The sequence below is a fragment of the Halichoeres trimaculatus genome, unplaced genomic scaffold, assembly GCF_033239565.1.
Source record: "Halichoeres trimaculatus isolate MK-OKI-2021-1 unplaced genomic scaffold, fHalTri1.1 fHalTri1_scaffold_8, whole genome shotgun sequence".
NCBI lineage: Eukaryota > Metazoa > Chordata > Actinopteri > Labriformes > Labridae > Halichoeres > Halichoeres trimaculatus.
In genome coordinates this window covers 32,525,487-32,541,894 of record NW_027437186.1, presented here as the reverse complement: position 1 = coordinate 32,541,894, position 16,408 = coordinate 32,525,487, and the positions used below count along the sequence as shown (strand labels likewise).

The following is a 16,408-nucleotide window of genomic DNA, read 5'->3' as shown; positions in this document are numbered from 1 at the left end:
GGTTAAAACGTGGTAATCGCATCAGCCGGATCACTAACACTAAAGATAATAAAAAAGCACATTTTAAAAAAAGGGAAAAAGGAACCTATGACACTCCAGTTGAAACAGAAGGAGCCTGAGAGCGTGGCAGCTAATAGTGGGGACTGTGGAGGCACGATAAAGCGTGTCTTCCCAGGGAGAGGAGAAGGAGCAGGGCCTAATCCTCTGTTGAATATCCAAAGGCTGACTCACTCCTGGTGCTCACTCTCTACTCATACAGTGCAGGTCAACTCTGAGGCCCAGTGTGGACAAGGTGTGCGAGGAAAAATCCAAATCCACATTGCCAAGTCCAGTGTAAGTGCAAGAGGGGAGGAAACACAGCGACCAGGTCTGCAGCATGTAAACAACTGTGAGTGCAATTCAGGATGTGTGTGATTCTGCAGAAGCAATACAAGGAGGTAATAAAGCTTTAAGCAGCATTAGCAGATCCAGTCAGTGGAGCAGCAAGACACAAACTCAGCAGTACCTGCTCCGGTCTGCTTCCTCAACACGCCATCACTCGACAGGTGTGCACTATTGATCGCAGTGTTTGTTTAAGAGATAAAAAGACACTTCCCTTCCAAATTAAAGTCCCAGCTAGGTGAGAGTGATGTCGTACATGTTAAATATGTCTAGACGCATCACTCTGCATCTCCTCCCCACTTTTAAATCTCAAGGCTCATCCTGCATTCAGGCCCTCAGGGCATGACGCCGGTTGTAAGTAAGCCACTGGCTTCAGTCATTCAGACAAAGCAAAACAGGCAAAACTAGACAAGGCTTTTACACTTGGATGCCCTTTGTCTCTGTGCAAATAACAACCATGTAAGCTCAAGTAGAGGCAGTTGCTTTGAGGACACGGTGCAAATCAAATGATGGATGAAGTGTGATTAAATATGCTGCCAGAGAGGAGGGAATGTGATTCACGTTGGGTTTTATTTTTTTTTGTTGTTGTTCACCACATGTGGAGGTGAGCTGAGGCTTCAGGTTTGTAAGCATGCATGAGTAGGCTGCACACGCACACACACACACACACACACCCCCATGCACAGGTCGATGAGGACCAACATGTCAGCCGTTGTCATGGAAACACATCAGGCTACCTAATGTACCATAAGGATATCATGCTAGTGGGAACAAAGTGGGGTTGGCGTTGGATGTCAGTGCATTGATCTAAATGTTTTGGCTTTTGGTTTTAATTAATTCACATCTTAATTTGGCCAAAACAATAATGAGTGAACATTTCATCTGCAGAGCATCTTATGTTTATACATTTAACCATGTGTGCATTGTAAATGTAATAGTGTAGCTTTAACATGTCATTCAGAGTGGCAGTAACAGATGTGTAACAGTGTTGTAAGAGCCTCTGATGCCTTTCTTTGCAGGTGAACAGTTATCATTAATTAGCACAGATTTCTTTTCTAAATAAATCATACTCCAGACTGCTGTGGAGCGATGTACACATGGTTTTCCTGCGCCAGACCACCCAGATTGCAGCTACACACGCTGGGGGTTACTCTGCAGCGCCTGGTCCACTCGTTTCCCAGCTTTGAGTGGACTGTGCTGGTGAGTGGTTCTGGTTTCAGATCTTACCGGTGGAGTGGTCCACAGGTCCTCCGCCGTTGTTGCTGAACAGGGTGGTATACAGGTCAGGGTATGCCTTCTCCAGGGCCACACACAGGTCGAGGAAATGGTCGCTCTCCTTGTTCATCAGCATCTTCAAAAGGTGATCCACTTTCTCGGCGCTGGACGAACAGTTCTGGTCCAGCTCGAACCTATCGAGTTGACTCAAGGTACCAGAGACTATGAGGAGCTCTATGACTCGGTCCGCATCTGTTATGGACTCCAGTAAGTTCTGGTGGCACTGGTCTAGCAACTCTTTGTGCTTTGGCTCCATTGCTATCCGCTGTAGTTCCGTAGCTTCCCAGCTAACCCCAGACAGCCAAGTGGATGTAAAATCCTCAGCGATCAAAAGTACCGAGCGACTATTGAACTTAACTTATCGCGGCTTGCAGAAGTTAGCCGGAGCCACCACGGCATTAGGTTGAACGGGAGATCAATTTTTATAGCATAATGAAAAAGGCACAAGAAGCCATATTTGTTGCCCAAGGCTGTTGACTGCACTAAACAGCGATACATTTTTCCATCTTACTCGTATGAGGCAGTTCAGGTCGTTTTTTGCTTCCCCTCAGTGTACGCTTCCGCCGAACACATTGTCCTCTCCGTGTGGATCATTTAATGCGCCCTTTGACGACTCAACTGCTGCGAAAACTCACGTAACTCCGCCGCTGATCCTCAGTTACACTGTATCCTCCGCCATGTCTGAGCAACTCAGCAGCTGCTGCCCGCTGTCAATCAACGTGCCGTTCAACGACCATATAAGGTAAAACGGGGCGGGGCTTCCCCAAAACACACCTATTCCTTCAATGGGCGTAAACATCAGCCTGTAGTACGTCGAAGATCCCAAGCGGAAAAAATGAGAATGGAGATCATTTGCATGAAAATCTGAAGATGTTTTAAAAATATCAGTAGTAGAAAATGTTTGTAAACAATGCCCATATCTTTGAGTAAAGCAACCAGTTATTTAAACTGTTGATTTTACTGTGGTGTGGTTTGGAGGGAAGACTTGTACTTTAAAATATACTTAACAGTTTACTTAACTTCTGATATTATTTAACAAAAAAAATGCATACTTCTGGGTAAAATAAAAATAAAAAGATTTTACAGAGTACAAAGCCAGGGGTATATCATATAATATAATATCCTATACTTTAATTTATAGCAACCACTCCACCAAATACCCTAAAACAGCATCACACTGACTTCACACATGAATGCACCTACAAAACATGATCCAGCTCTGTGGTATAACACTGTAATAAGCTATTTCTGGATGTCTATTTCTATACTTTTAAACCTTTAATATACATTTAAGGAATTTTAACTTGTAGTTTTAAAGCTCCTGTCAGAATTTCAATCTGACTATAAATAATTTCCTTTTCTATAAAACAAATAAGATCGTAAGCATAAAGATGCACAATTTCTACATTGTTATTTTTGATATCCTAAATTGCTGCCAGGGGATGGATGTCAGGAGAAGTTATGAACTGCAAGCAAAAAAGCCTTTTCCTCTCGAAAATAGCTAATATAAATTGACTTTTGTTGTGTTGCTTGGTCTACCAAGTCTACCAAGAGCCGCCAAAACAGATATTAAATGAGAAATTCTCACAAGAGCTTTCAATTGCAGAAATTCCAGGTTGTTTAAGGTACTTTTTTGACAGAAGTAAAAGTATTACTAATAATGGCTGCATAATTTAGGTAATGAAATGTGTAGTGCACCAATCTTCACAAGGCACAAAACTACAACCAAACTAAATAATAAGTGATTCAGACAACGACCGTGACATGTCATTTAATGTAGACACAAGAGAATATAGCTACAGCTGGGGCTTACAGAAATGAAACTTAAAGAACAGGAGAAGAAATGAGAGAAATTGTTTTATAACTGCAGAGCAGGTGAGGTCTTGAGTTACCTAGTGGTGCAGGTGTGTCAACTTTGAGCTCATGTGAACTGACCGGCATCCCTTGGGGGATGCACACATTTACAATGAAGAAGAAGCCTACCTTATACAACCCCACCTCAATAAAAAGCAAACTATCCCTTTAGCTGTTTTAAAAACAGCCCAATCTTTTAATCTAAAACATGACATATCGAGTCACAAAATCCTTTTTCTCTACTTGTTCCTACATGAAGTATGATATTTAAGAAAAATGCTAATGCAGTGATAAAAATATAAGGGTTCTCTTCAGTCCTTGCATAACACTGTTGCAGCAGCCACAGGCGTATGCTCTTTTTTTCTATATGCAAGCTGCACTGCAACCATTTTAGCATCTGCTGTGTCTGTCCTTTAGATACGACAGAGCAGCGAGCCATATGTGGACATACAAGCAAAATGTGAAAGTGACAAATGAAATGTGTTTTTGAGAGGGATTTGTGAGATACAATATGATGATGATGGATGCGCCCCCGCTTCCAGTCTGCAGACGAATAAAGATTGTTGGCACAGAGGCAGGCGTCTGCAGGCATACCTCTCAAACCGTGACCTTATTCATGCATGCACTGAATCTCATTGTGACATCTACAACCCACTGCCTCTCCCTCGCTCTGTTTGTCTGCCATGCTGGCTCCATAGCTTGGGCGACTATGTGCTATCCCTCTAGATGAAAAATTAATTACAATTCATTCATATCAAAGGGATGCAGGTCCCCATAGCTGACACAGATTGGATGGTTGTGTCTGTACCCTACTTCTGAGCCCTGAATGCATTAGAATAGAAAAGACAGGCTGATGCTTTTTATCTTTTGGGTATAAACAAGTTTATTATTTAGACAACAGGGCTGGTGTTTAGCTGTCTGATTGTTTACTGAAATATTATTATACAGATTTGTTTATCAGACAGCCTGGATCAAGCCAGATAATAGCTTTATCTTTTATTGAAGAGACTGTCAGAAAGGGTTTCCATCATTTATCCCGGTCTAATTGTCTCAAACTGAAAATTTTATGGATTTTTGGAGTGCTTTTTTGTTGTCTGTCTGCAAAGAGCTGCAGAAAGCTGTCCTTGCAGACTTGTACAACAGCTTCATCAGCCACACCCTTTTATTTACTGCATCCACACAATTCATCCTTCCTCAAGGTGCATTTATTTTATATCCAGCACATATATACAACACAGATAGTGCTTCCAGGGTGAAGCAGACTAACTGAACAAAGAGCCAGTGGAGACATGTTAGAGGAGAGTAAGTTTCCTCTTTCATCATCACACTGACACTTTTATGAGAGTTTGAATGTAAAGGTACTATTACCTCAAACCTCAAGGCACCATGGGAGGTTTCTGGAATTATTAGACTCCTTGAGAAAGACGTATAATCTGGAAATTTGTGTTTTTTAATTAACAGCGAATTATACAACCGTCCCCTTGATGCCCGCAACAGATGGAGGTTTCTGCTCATAATGACATCAAAACTCTTTGTTGGCAGACATGCTTATATAACCAGTACAGTCATGTCGAAATTATCTTCCTCAAAACTGATCTAATCGCATTTAAACATAATTAAAATTCTAGTTATTATAATCTAAACATCTATCTGAAGCCCTCAAGCCTTTCCTGCCATCTCCAGTCAGTTTCAACACGCCTCCTCCAGCATGGCTCTAACCCAAGGGTGCCCCCCTTGCTCAACAGCACTGCAGACATGCTACACTTTTTAAATGTGGCCAAGGCAGCTTTATGGATGCCATTAATTCCACGGGGCTCCCCCCTCCTCACTTCACAGAGCTATTGATCGCAGTGCAGTTAACTCACACACACATAGCGATGTGGCCAGCAGAGCTGAGCCGTGTCTCTACAGTCAAGTGCATTCAGCGGTATTTTAAGTGAAGCCAACAGGATGTAATAAGGTATGGAGAGCTCTGTGTGCAGTCATGCACAGTGGCCTTACACCCCTTTAGGGAGAAAAAAAGTATGTATCTGTATTGATTAAGTGAAATGGTGTGTATTTAAAAGTCACAACCGATTTGTACATCACTGACCATGAGACCTAAAATATATGGTGTCAGAGCATGAGGTCACTTCTTGTTTTGCCTTGAATTATCAATTCCTTTATGACTTATTATTTTTTAGACTTTGTAGCTCTGCTTGTTGAAATTCCACCTTTAGGTGTAGCAGTTCTGACTGAACGAAGACATCACTGCCATCTACTGGAAAAGCAAATGTAATGCTAAGAGAAGATGCTCAAAGCAGTCATGAGAAGGTCATTCAGACAGATATTGATAAGTATCATATAATGTAAACTTATAGAAGCCATTTATATGACAATGCATTTAAATAGGTGATGCATGTTATCAACATTCATTTGATATTTTAGAAATACCTGTTTCTAAAAAAGCTTAATGTTATGATTTAATTTAAAATTGCTATGTTTGTTTCTTGGCATATTATGAACTCTTATCTTTAAATGTGCATACGTAACATTTATTTTCTGAGACTCATCAGGATAAAATCACTGACAAATTATGAAATGTAAAAACGTGAGTTTTACAGGCTAAATGATAAAAACAGAACAGAGAAAATGTTGCACTTACAGCACTTTTGTTTTGAACAAGAAATTGTAGATAAAATATAGAAGAGATTACACAACTGCTAACGTAAACATACAACTTTGGTACTTAGCTGCTTGATATTTTATGTCTCTTTCTCTTTTCAGCTGTGCTAAACATCAGAGAGTAGCTGGTAAAAGTGCCAGATATCATTAGATATCTGATTATATTGGCACGGTTCAAAATGAAATATCTAAAAATATACAGCTCTCAAAATTTAAATCCATCTGCAGTAAATTGATTGTATGGCTTTTTGACAAATATTCAACACAAATATTCTCTAAAGATGTAAAACATGAAAATATAAAACCTTTAGTGCATATGTATACAGAAAAGAAAGAATATGTAGAAATATTGGCATTCTGCAATGATTGAACTGGCACGGCATGCAAGTTTGAAGCTTGTTGAAGTGCATATAGATAAGCAAAAAATTGATATATAAAAACATTTCCATAATGTAGCAGATATTTTTCCCTTTCAGTCACTGCCTCCACAGAACTTCAGTAGGAGCTTCTTGTAGTCTCCTGATGTGTCTCCCTGTCAATAAAACAGACATATAAGCAAATTATTCGAACACAGGTGGTCTAATAAAACATACTTTTAAATAACCAAATCCCTTTTTATACGGTGACAGTACTTACAGAGATGTGTGTGTACAGCGACTTGCCGTAGTTTTTAACATACTCCTGGCGAATATCCAGCATGTCAACCTCAGAACGGGAAACCATGATTCGGATCAGGGTTCTGTCTTTTGTTCCAGCTCCCTGAAATCGTGCGCACACACACACACACACACACACACACACACACACACACACACACACACACACACACACACACACACACACACACACACACACACACACACACACACACACACACACACACACACACACACACACACACACAACGATGCAAAAAGGAACACACAATGAGATCGACATTGACACTCTGATACACCTGTTTGGCAATGTACAGAGAATGACAACTAGAGACACATTTAGAAGACAGAAGTCAGGGGGTCTCACCTTCATGGCCTTGTAGAGCCTCTCAGCAAAGTAGGCAGGCGTGTTCTTAATACACTTCACTGAAAGAGGGAAAAAGTCATGTCAAACACATGCATAAAACTCTTTATAATAAGCTCTGTTTATAGAAAAACCAAGATAACTAAATAACTGTACTACCATATACATTCTTATAGCATCCCTGTAAAGCCAGTATGAGGAAAAAAGTAATAAATATTGTGTGAAGTGGAACATGAATTGTGGAAGTTGCATATGCAAACATCAAAGGTAAGTTACAGAATGGTAAGAAGAAAAATTAAAGCTGCATTTGTCAATATTTTTATAGCTGGTTGAATGACTTTGCTTGTTATAAAAAAAAAAAAAAAACACTGCAGCACTACTGTAAGAAAAAATGAAGCCAGTGCATTTGGTGATCTGTTTGTCTATATCATCAAAAGGGACTGCTAGTACTGAAAAGTAGGGATGCACAAAATTAGATTTTTTGCCGATATCCAATATGCCGATATTTAACAACTCAATTAGCAGTTAACGATATTGATTCTGATATTTTTACTGTGTGCATAATTGCAGAGATTATCAACTTTCTTCTGTATTGGATGTAGCATATTGTACTATGGTGCACTTTTATCACATTTGTTTCGTAATATTCATATCTTACGCAAAATAAGAAAAAGTATATACTTGAAACTGAAAATTTATTAATGACAATTGCTTTCAATCAAAAAAATCCAAAAGATAAAAAATAAAGCTGAATGATGCTCTTCATAAAAAAATCACAACAAAATAATGTAAATTGTGAAAAAAATACATGCAGCTTCAGCCCATTACTTTATCCTTTTCCAATATTGGCAGAATTTGGTGTGTTGGCCGATATCCAATATTTATTTCACATGCCAATATCGACTGATACCAATAACGACAAAAATATCGTGCTGAAAATTTTGATAAAAATAAAGCAAGACTCAAGAGTTTTCTGCTACCTTCATGTCAAATATTGATTGACACAGCTTTAAACAAAGTTGTGTTTGAAACAGTATGAATGTGAAATCTAAAACGTAAAAGAATGTTCAGATGACTGGATTGAAACACAGCATCTGAAAACACCCAACACTCCAGTGCACACCACATCACAATGAAAGCATCCACTTGATGTAGAAAATGAGGGGAGAAATTCAAAGAAATCATATCCACAAACAGGTTACTGTACCATAACCCTGAGAAAAGTCAGGCAAAAGAGGAAAAAACAGAGAAAATGCATTAAGCAGCAACAATTTCTTTTTTTTTTTTTAATTCAGTCAGAGGTAACTATGTGTGACATAATAAGCATGGGAAATGTTTGATGGTTAAGTGTTGTGTCAAACTCAAACTGCAGACAAGCTCCCTCTTACACTCATCATTTACAAATAATGTGAAGGAGACTTCATTTCAAACATGTGTATGTGCATGTGTGTGTGAGTGTGTGTGTGTGTGTGTGTGTGTGTTCTTACCGACTGCCAACATGCCGCTCTCAAGGTCTCCAGACATCTCTCTGCTGATGCTCTTCTCAATGTCTCTGCCACACATGCGCTGGTACTCAAGGAACACTGCACACACATACACAAACCATTAGCCATAAAACAGAAACAATACTTTATTTCTCAACATAATTGATCTTGTTCTCAGTGATACATCGATAAGTTTCAAATGTTAAAGCTTATAAAGATTACCAGCTCTGAGGTGGGATTTGCTCCTGGCACACAAAATTGCATTGAATTTGGACTCATCTGTTCCCAGCTTATTCTCCCCAGCAGAATACAGGGCCTGTGAGATTGTTGTGTGTTAACGATCATATGTTTGCAATCATTACAGAAGCAAGTGAAACTTGAAACTTATCAGACTCTTATTATGTAGGAGAAAGATGCAGACTCTACCTGAGCATCTTGTTTAGCCAGAGAGACGTCAACATGTTCTCGTTCATCACGATTACCCTACAAAATACAGAAAAATGTAAGTAATTCAACCTGAAAAGTAATTGTAAGACTGTTCATTCATTTGCTACACATGTATACCTGGGCGAGTGAGACCAGGAGTCTGCGGAAGTGACCTGAGGTATCTCCACTGATGGCGTCCTCCAGTGTCTTCTTGTATTCTGAAATGGCAGAAAAAGAAATGAGAAGAACAAACACAAACACCTCAAAAATATATGAATAAAGACTACAGTGACTGATGAGGCTGAAACAAACTCCATGGATATACACCCAGATGTTGAGATATAGCCTGAGCTAATCTGCTGTTACAATAAACTTCCTTTTACGCAGTATTAGCTGCAGCAGAACCGGGCAGTAGAGGAAAGTGGAACATCAACAGCTTTGAGGCATCTCACCTTGTTTGTAAATGCGATTTATCTCCTTGATTTCAGCATTGGAGCGGGAGGACAGGATCTCTATCAGGCAGGCTTCATCTGTTCCAGCTCCCTGTTAAGAAGTCAGAGCAATGATAAACTGAAAAATCTCAACTGCTGGACTTGCAGAAGTCAAAGTTCTTCCTGTTAGTTTTTTGTAAGCAAAGCTTCATTAACTCAAGGCATTTTTAGAGCCTACCTTTATGGCACTGTTGAGCTCATAGGCATCAAACTCAGTTGGAGTCTTCAGTGTGGCCATGACAAGTTTCCTGAAGTCACCGGACAGCTCTGAATGCAGGTCCTTTATCAGATCCTGAAAATGGAAACATACTTAGAATAACTCTCCACCATCATTAACTACTGCTGTGAAACTCAGCTCTGTGGCTCAGCTATAATGAGCTCTGAGCCTGAAGACATCTAATCCCTGTTCTATTTTACTGGCAGCACCATCACCTGTTGTCTGCTTGTCATCATTATACACTACTGCGTGATGTAAACTAAGGCGTGTTTGATTCTATATCTGGAAGTGTTTCTACATTTCAAACTTTGTCAATAGATTCTCTTCTCAGCGAAAAATGTGAAAAGCTGTTAGACAATCAGTGTTTCATATTAAGAACAAGAGCAGAGGAATCTTTACCTTTCCATATGAGGTTTTGTAGGCACGGAGCATAGGCACACGCTGCTTGTTGGAGCGACTTCCCAGTAAGTCGATGATGGCTTGCTCATCAGTTCCTATAAAAATACAAGGCAAAAATTTTAAATCAGGCAGATTGCAGAGTTGTCCTGAAATATACCAATAAACTACATAAACTACAAAATATAATATGAATATTAGAAGAGCTCAAGTATAAAGTAAAATAATGGCTGCCCCTGAATACAGCTTATTTTGCCCATTAACAGGCAAAGGGATTCTGTTGGTTTTAATGTAGGGCTGAACGATTTTGGAAAATAATCTAATTGTGATTTTTTTTTTTTACCAATATTGCGATTGCAATTTAGCACGATTTTTTTTTTTTTTTTTTTTTTGGGGGGGGGGGGGGGGGGGGGGGGGGGGGTATGTTTATCTTCTACATTATTGACCAACAAAACAAAGGATAGTGTAACAAACAAACAATTTTTCCTGTTTGCCAGGCCTACATGTCATGTTTACAAATAACATATACCTTTATTTAACTGTTACAATCACAGTAGAATATTGACTGATTGATTTAACTTTAGGCCTTATAGACCTGTAATAAAATTATCATTAATTACCTCAAATAAAATCAGAGAAAGGAACAAAGCACTGCAGAACAACAGGCCTCTTATGAACAATAACATAAAAAATAAATATGAATCCTCTTGTCTATGGATCTCACATAAAATATAGTGCAGAAATGTAAATAAGACCAAATCTCCGGCTCAACCACTGAAATATGTCAACATGTGGAATGTGCTTTTTTATAAAATTAAAAAGAAACTAAAGTAAATGCACTTTAATTTTTTTTGTTTTGTTTTTTTCAATTGCAGCCTTTGGGATTTGAAAATTGCATTCTATTACATTTTGATGTTGGTTTAAATTTGATTAATTGTTCAGCCCTATTTTAATGTTACTAATTTTTCAATTATCCAACATGGCTCTGAACCTTCTATCTGAGAAAAAAGATAAATAATAAAACACAACAACTACTAGCTAACTACGACCCTATTATAAAACACTACACTGCCTACTATAAAACTACACTTGAAGTAGTTCTTGGTGAAAAACATACACAAAAGCTTAATGATCAATATCCAATGTATTTTGAATATTATTACAGCTCAATAACAGGAAGTCCACTCTGATAACTATCTCTATCAGGAACACTCACCAAAGCCCTTCATGGCCTTCCTCAGAACCTCCACGTCCTTTAGTGGATCAGCTCCAGGAAAGTCCTTGATTGTTCCCCTGAATCCTCTCTAAGAGGGCAAGAGAGAATTTTTCATTGTAAAAAAATCTTATTTACACCAAAGTTAACTTTTTTATAATAATAAAGAGATGAAAATAGTGTGATAAGAAGCATAAGACAAAGAGCATAAGAAGACAGATGATTCTTTCCTCAAGCTTCAAGGCAAACAAAGTCAAGTGGTTCTCACATTAATAGCTGGAGCTATTGGCATGCCTCCCCCTCCTCCCCCATAGGCAGGCATGGACGGATTAGGTGAGGGGACCTTAGGGTACCCTGGGGCACCTCCTGGTGCTGCTCCAAAACCAGCCATGGGTGGGTTGGGTGATGGTGCCTGTGGGTATCCTGGCATTGGCTGGCCGGGCTGACCTGGGTAGCCCATCCCTGGGCCCTGGGGTTGTTGCATGCCCCCTCCTGGCTGTGGGTACAGGCCAAATGACTGTTGGTTAGGGGAGGGGGCACCATACCCACTCGGCTGAGGGGCGGCAGGGTACCCCCCAGGGGGTTGTGTGGGAAACCCCCCCATACCTGCATACATCTGGTTAACCTGTGGTTTGGAAAGATTTGAATCTCATAGTAATCCAGTTGTACAGAAATCTTTGTATCATATTTTGAGGAAAGCAGGTAACTGGTCACACCTTTTTTGGATTAAAACTGAATTTAATACTGCTTTCCAAATTTCAAAGCAGATTAACCTTCTCCTAAACTAATTTATTTGGAAAAACAAAACAAATTTAACACTCCTAAATGCTGTATTTTTGGGGGTACAAACATCATCCAAAGAAAGTGTGGCCATGCTAGGAAATTAACAGTGATGATGACACAAAGGAAAATACAACACAGACAAGATGATGAATAAGGACAAACAAAAGGATGAAAAAAATTGCATAGGACTGATAAAAGCATGGATAAGGCTGAAAACTGTGACTGACATTCTCATGCAAAAGAGCTCTGAAAAGGGGCTGATGAAGAAGATTGTGATGCTGAGGTCTTTAGAAGCTGGCTTTAGAGAAGTCTTACCGTAAACAGAAAGGATGGGATATTCCTTGAACGGCTGTGTAAACCATTCTAACTGGAATACTCAAGTCAATTATCTGATGACTGTTTTGCACATTTAATAAAACTTTTCTGGTGCCAGGGGCAGATTTTTTTAGGTTAAACTTACCATGCCAGCACTGTATCCAGGGTTGGACATACTATCAAGACCAATGGACGGATATCCACCAGCGGGGCCACCTCCCCAGCTGCCTGCAGTGGGCAACAAAGACAGAGCTGTTTAGAAGAGCTGAGGATGCACTGAGCTACTGCGTGTGTGAGAGAACGGAGAATATCAGACATAGATGAGAATGACCTCCTTCGCTGAAACCCTCCCGCTCCAACTAGTTTACGTGTAGGTGAAAAAGTGCTGGACGGAGAATGGGAGTATTATGTCTAAGATTGGGGCTGGAGACTTGCTTCTCTTAGCAACAGTAGAGGTTTGTTTGTTTTGAGGGAAAAAATATACTTGTTAACTTTAAGTCCCATGATTTCTGTTACGGATAAACACAACATGCTGAGTCATCCTCTCTTAACTAGCTCCAAAAATTGCATCACCCAAACACTAAAGAAGAAGAAAGGGTATAAAGTTTATAAAAATCCACCAATCTAATGACCATATTTTCTTCTTTATTTTCTAGTGAAAGTGAAAGTTGTCACATTTTCTGAGGTCTACTAATGGTTAACTTATTTTTCAGTTTCTGGCCTTCACAGTCACTGGTGGCTTGTTGCAACTTTGAAAACATTTGCAGAAACACACTTTTGCAAGATCAAAGGAAGTCACTGCACCCCAACTTAAGCCCCACATTTCAAGAGAAGTGCAGACTCCCTGCTAAAAGTTCCTCACACCATTTCAAGGGTTTGCATTCTGTTTGGTTGCATAATTTTAGAGTCTAAGCAATGCTTTAAATTGATTTTGTTACTTTTCTACACATAATGGCTATCTGTTTCCAACTAACACTAGTTTTTATGTTTCCAAGTAGGTAAAAGAAGTTATTTAATATTCACTGAATAATGTTTCATGCATTCCAACCTCTTTGACAGTGTTCAGCAACAGCCTACCCGTTGGTGGTGCCTGTGGGTAGCCCCCAGCCTGTGGAGGGTAGCCTCCAGCTTGTGGAGGAAAACCTCCTGCCTGAGGTGGATAACTACCAGGCTGTGGTGGGTAGCCCCCTGCTTGAGGAGGATAGGCCCCAGCCTGGGGAGGGTAGCCGCCTTGCTGTGGTGGGTAGCCCCCTGCTTGAGGAGGGTAAGCTCCAGGCTGAGGTGGGTAAGCGCCAGGCTGTGGAGGGTAAGCGCCAGGCTGTGGAGGGTATGCACCGGCCTGAGGAGGGTATCCAGGGTAGCTCATGCCTTTTAAATAAAAGACAGAAGTATCAATAAAAGAGCTCCAAAAACAACTTGTTGTGTTAAAAAAACAACAATAAAACACAAATGATACCATGTAGTATAAATGTACTCATATTGAAAGCATGACATGGCATTAAGAGAAAAATCTGCCTTCCTTATCTCCATTAATGAAAGGAGAAAAGTATGTTGTGGTATACAGTTTGTTGTGGTTTTTGATATCAGGATAATTTATTTCACTCTAGCTAACTAAAGGCTCCTCAACAGATTTTCCCGCTAAGTTACTACTGTTTTCTTACTACTAGCTCAGCCATCTATTCAATGCAGTTTTTCCTTTAAAAAAAGCACAAGTCAGTGTTGCTGCAGTTTAATGAAAGGCAACGTATTCATCACTGGAGCGGTAAGATGTTCCTTTTCCCTTAACCCCTAAGTTAAAGCCAGTATCCAAATAAGCCTGCTTGTTCCATGGTAAAACTGACTTCAGTACATCAGTGGAATAGTCTTTCTACTTTGCATTTATATGGTTACAAATGAACTCTTTCTCAGTATGCACACAGGATGAGGTGAGACAGAGGTCATGAAAAACTTTCAGATCAATGAGAGGAAGAGTTAACCACAGTCACAATGACTGAGGATGTGACTTTTTTTAACCTCTCACATACTGCCCCTGTAGGCACTGCTGGTGTTAGAAAACAGATAAAACTGATACCAACTGAAAGCACCAATATGGAAAAACTGAAACAGTGAAAACACATTTAATCAAATAATAAGTTTGGCCTACTTCAGGGAAGGATAGCTCTGGTACAAACACATATCAACGTGCTTTAACACCTCAAACTGTAACAAAACTGTGACCTTACAAAACCTCAAGCTGCAAAACCCAAACATGCAAAGCCATGTTTGCTCAGGGAGTAGAGATGCTAACAAAGATAGCTATCACTTCAGAGCTACATATTCTGAAGTTCAGTCACCAGTATGGGGTAACAACCACACTTGATGTGTCACAACACACTGACAGTGACTGTAACTTAACTTAAACATCCTGTGAATTTCCTTTACTTCTTTTTTCCTGATATAGGTGTGTCAGTTCCTTCTAAAACTAGTGAAGACAACAAGCTAGTCATGTCAAATACAAGACGTTACAACTTTATTAGTATTAGGTCATTGGCTAATAGCTAGCCTCTAACTGCACATTTAAATTATGCCATTCAGATTATACCAAACTAAGCTTACAACTGTAGTTTAAGTTTCCTTTTTAGCAATGGGCAGGCTAAGAAAACTCTGCTTGAGGCCTGTACAAGCCTCCTGGGGTAACTAGCTGAGATACCTCCTTGTGCAATTTACATAATACGCCAAGATCAGCCCTGTCAAGTAAGCCCTGCTTACACAGATCCAGGCTAAAGCCAGGAAGCTAACCACCGAAAAACCGAGACAAACGAAAAACATTCTGCCAGTATCGAGAAGCTAAGAGGATTTTGTAGCCTTAAATGGTTACTTTAGCATTAGTGAACCAGTTATAAAAACGATAGTTTGCTAAAGACTACGTCGGGACAGGAGAGGTAACGTAACTCTAAAAACTGACTCCGTAAATACCTGACACTTTCTCCAGCGAAACTTACAATGTTAGCTTACACAGCATTCAACGAATGTGCCACGACATGTTTGAGTATTTGATAGATTTGAGTACTTACTTTACTCTGTTCGTAGTCTCTTCCTGAAAAAAGCACTTCTTTGAGCGGTCCCAGTGTTGTCTGTGTTTAACTGTTGGTGTGGGTGGGACTCATACTTTCCATTTATGGAACCCACCCATCTGTCCGTCAGTGACAGCCCAGCCTTACCATGTGACAACAGCCAATACAAGACTCAAACATATACGAAATATCATTGGCATAATGGAAAATGTGACACATCAGCGTCAAACATAACAAAAGGTAAATACAGGAGTGTTGAAAGGAACAGTGTCCTGCCACGTAACAGACCTGATTGACAAAATAATGATGATTATTCTTTTCCTTTTATATAATATGTTTGATTTTTATTGTTAAAAGTTCCCAGTGTAACATACATAGGCAAGGTCAGGTGTTTTCATTTTCTATAAATAACAAAAACGAGTTGTACAGAACCTGATAACCTGACAATGACTAAGAAAACAAAAATAAGGACAACAAAAAGAGCACAACAAGTAGGCTACCCAGAATTTAAATTGGCCTACCCAACCAGATAGCCTTCGTGTAAGGCAATATATATATATATATATATATATATATATATATATATATATATATATATATATATATATATATATATATATATATATATATATATATATATATATATATATATATATTGTAAACTGCCATTGAGTTTTTCCTTCTTTCATTAGATAGATCTAGATAGATCTTTATTTATTGTCACATGTACAACGAGATTAAAAGTGCCAACCAATCAGTGCATCAGTCACTCAAAAAAACAAAAAAACAAAAAAAAAAAACATAAAGCTAAAAATAAGAAGAAAAAAAGACAGTCA

The 16,408-nt window shown here is 39.3% G+C and overlaps 2 protein-coding genes across 5 annotated transcripts in view; both read right to left on the bottom strand.

Moving 5' to 3' along the window:
- Window positions 1-2,350, bottom strand: part of dlg5a (discs, large homolog 5a (Drosophila)) — a 56,826-nt gene extending 54,476 nt beyond the window's left edge. For all 3 annotated transcript variants that reach the window (XM_074675434.1, XM_074675436.1, XM_074675435.1), the window contains exon 1: window positions 1,609-2,350. In XM_074675434.1, coding sequence (XP_074531535.1) covers window positions 1,609-1,912 — 304 coding nt within the window. In that variant the 5' untranslated portion in view covers window positions 1,913-2,350. The remainder of the gene's footprint in view (window positions 1-1,608) is intronic.
- A 3,725-nt stretch (window positions 2,351-6,075) lies between these two features.
- On the bottom strand, window positions 6,076-15,719 carry anxa11a (annexin A11a). Of its 2 annotated transcripts, none has more exons than XM_074675762.1 (15): window positions 15,573-15,719; window positions 13,597-13,887; window positions 12,665-12,747; window positions 11,690-12,046; window positions 11,425-11,512; window positions 10,212-10,306; window positions 9,774-9,887; window positions 9,557-9,647; window positions 9,243-9,322; window positions 9,105-9,161; window positions 8,901-8,994; window positions 8,682-8,777; window positions 7,198-7,256; window positions 6,811-6,933; window positions 6,076-6,706 (listed from the first exon to the last, which is right to left on the bottom strand). In XM_074675762.1, exons 2-15 carry the CDS (start codon window positions 13,883-13,885, stop codon window positions 6,647-6,649), a joined length of 1,686 nt encoding a protein of 561 aa, XP_074531863.1. In that variant the 5' UTR covers window positions 13,886-13,887; window positions 15,573-15,719; the 3' UTR covers window positions 6,076-6,646. The 2 variants fall into 2 exon arrangements, with proteins under 2 accessions (XP_074531863.1, XP_074531864.1); XM_074675763.1 differs by having other exon boundaries at window positions 6,082-6,706; window positions 11,690-11,917.
- Window positions 15,720-16,408: the final 689 nt, after the last annotated feature.

What these genes read in the sequence shown, in the direction of transcription:
- anxa11a (XM_074675762.1), bottom strand. Translation starts at nt 13,885, where the DNA reads ATGAGCTACCCTGGATACCCTCCTCAGGCCGGTGCATACCCTCCACAG. An exon ending in TGGCTAAACAAGATGCTCAG is followed by an intron (nt 8,995 to 9,104) that starts GTAGAGTCTGCA and finishes ACAATCTCACAG; the next exon opens with GCCCTGTATTCTGCTGGGGA. An exon ending in CAAATCCCACCTCAGAGCTG is followed by an intron (nt 8,778 to 8,900) that starts GTAATCTTTATA and finishes ATGTGTGTGCAG; the next exon opens with TGTTCCTTGAGTACCAGCGC.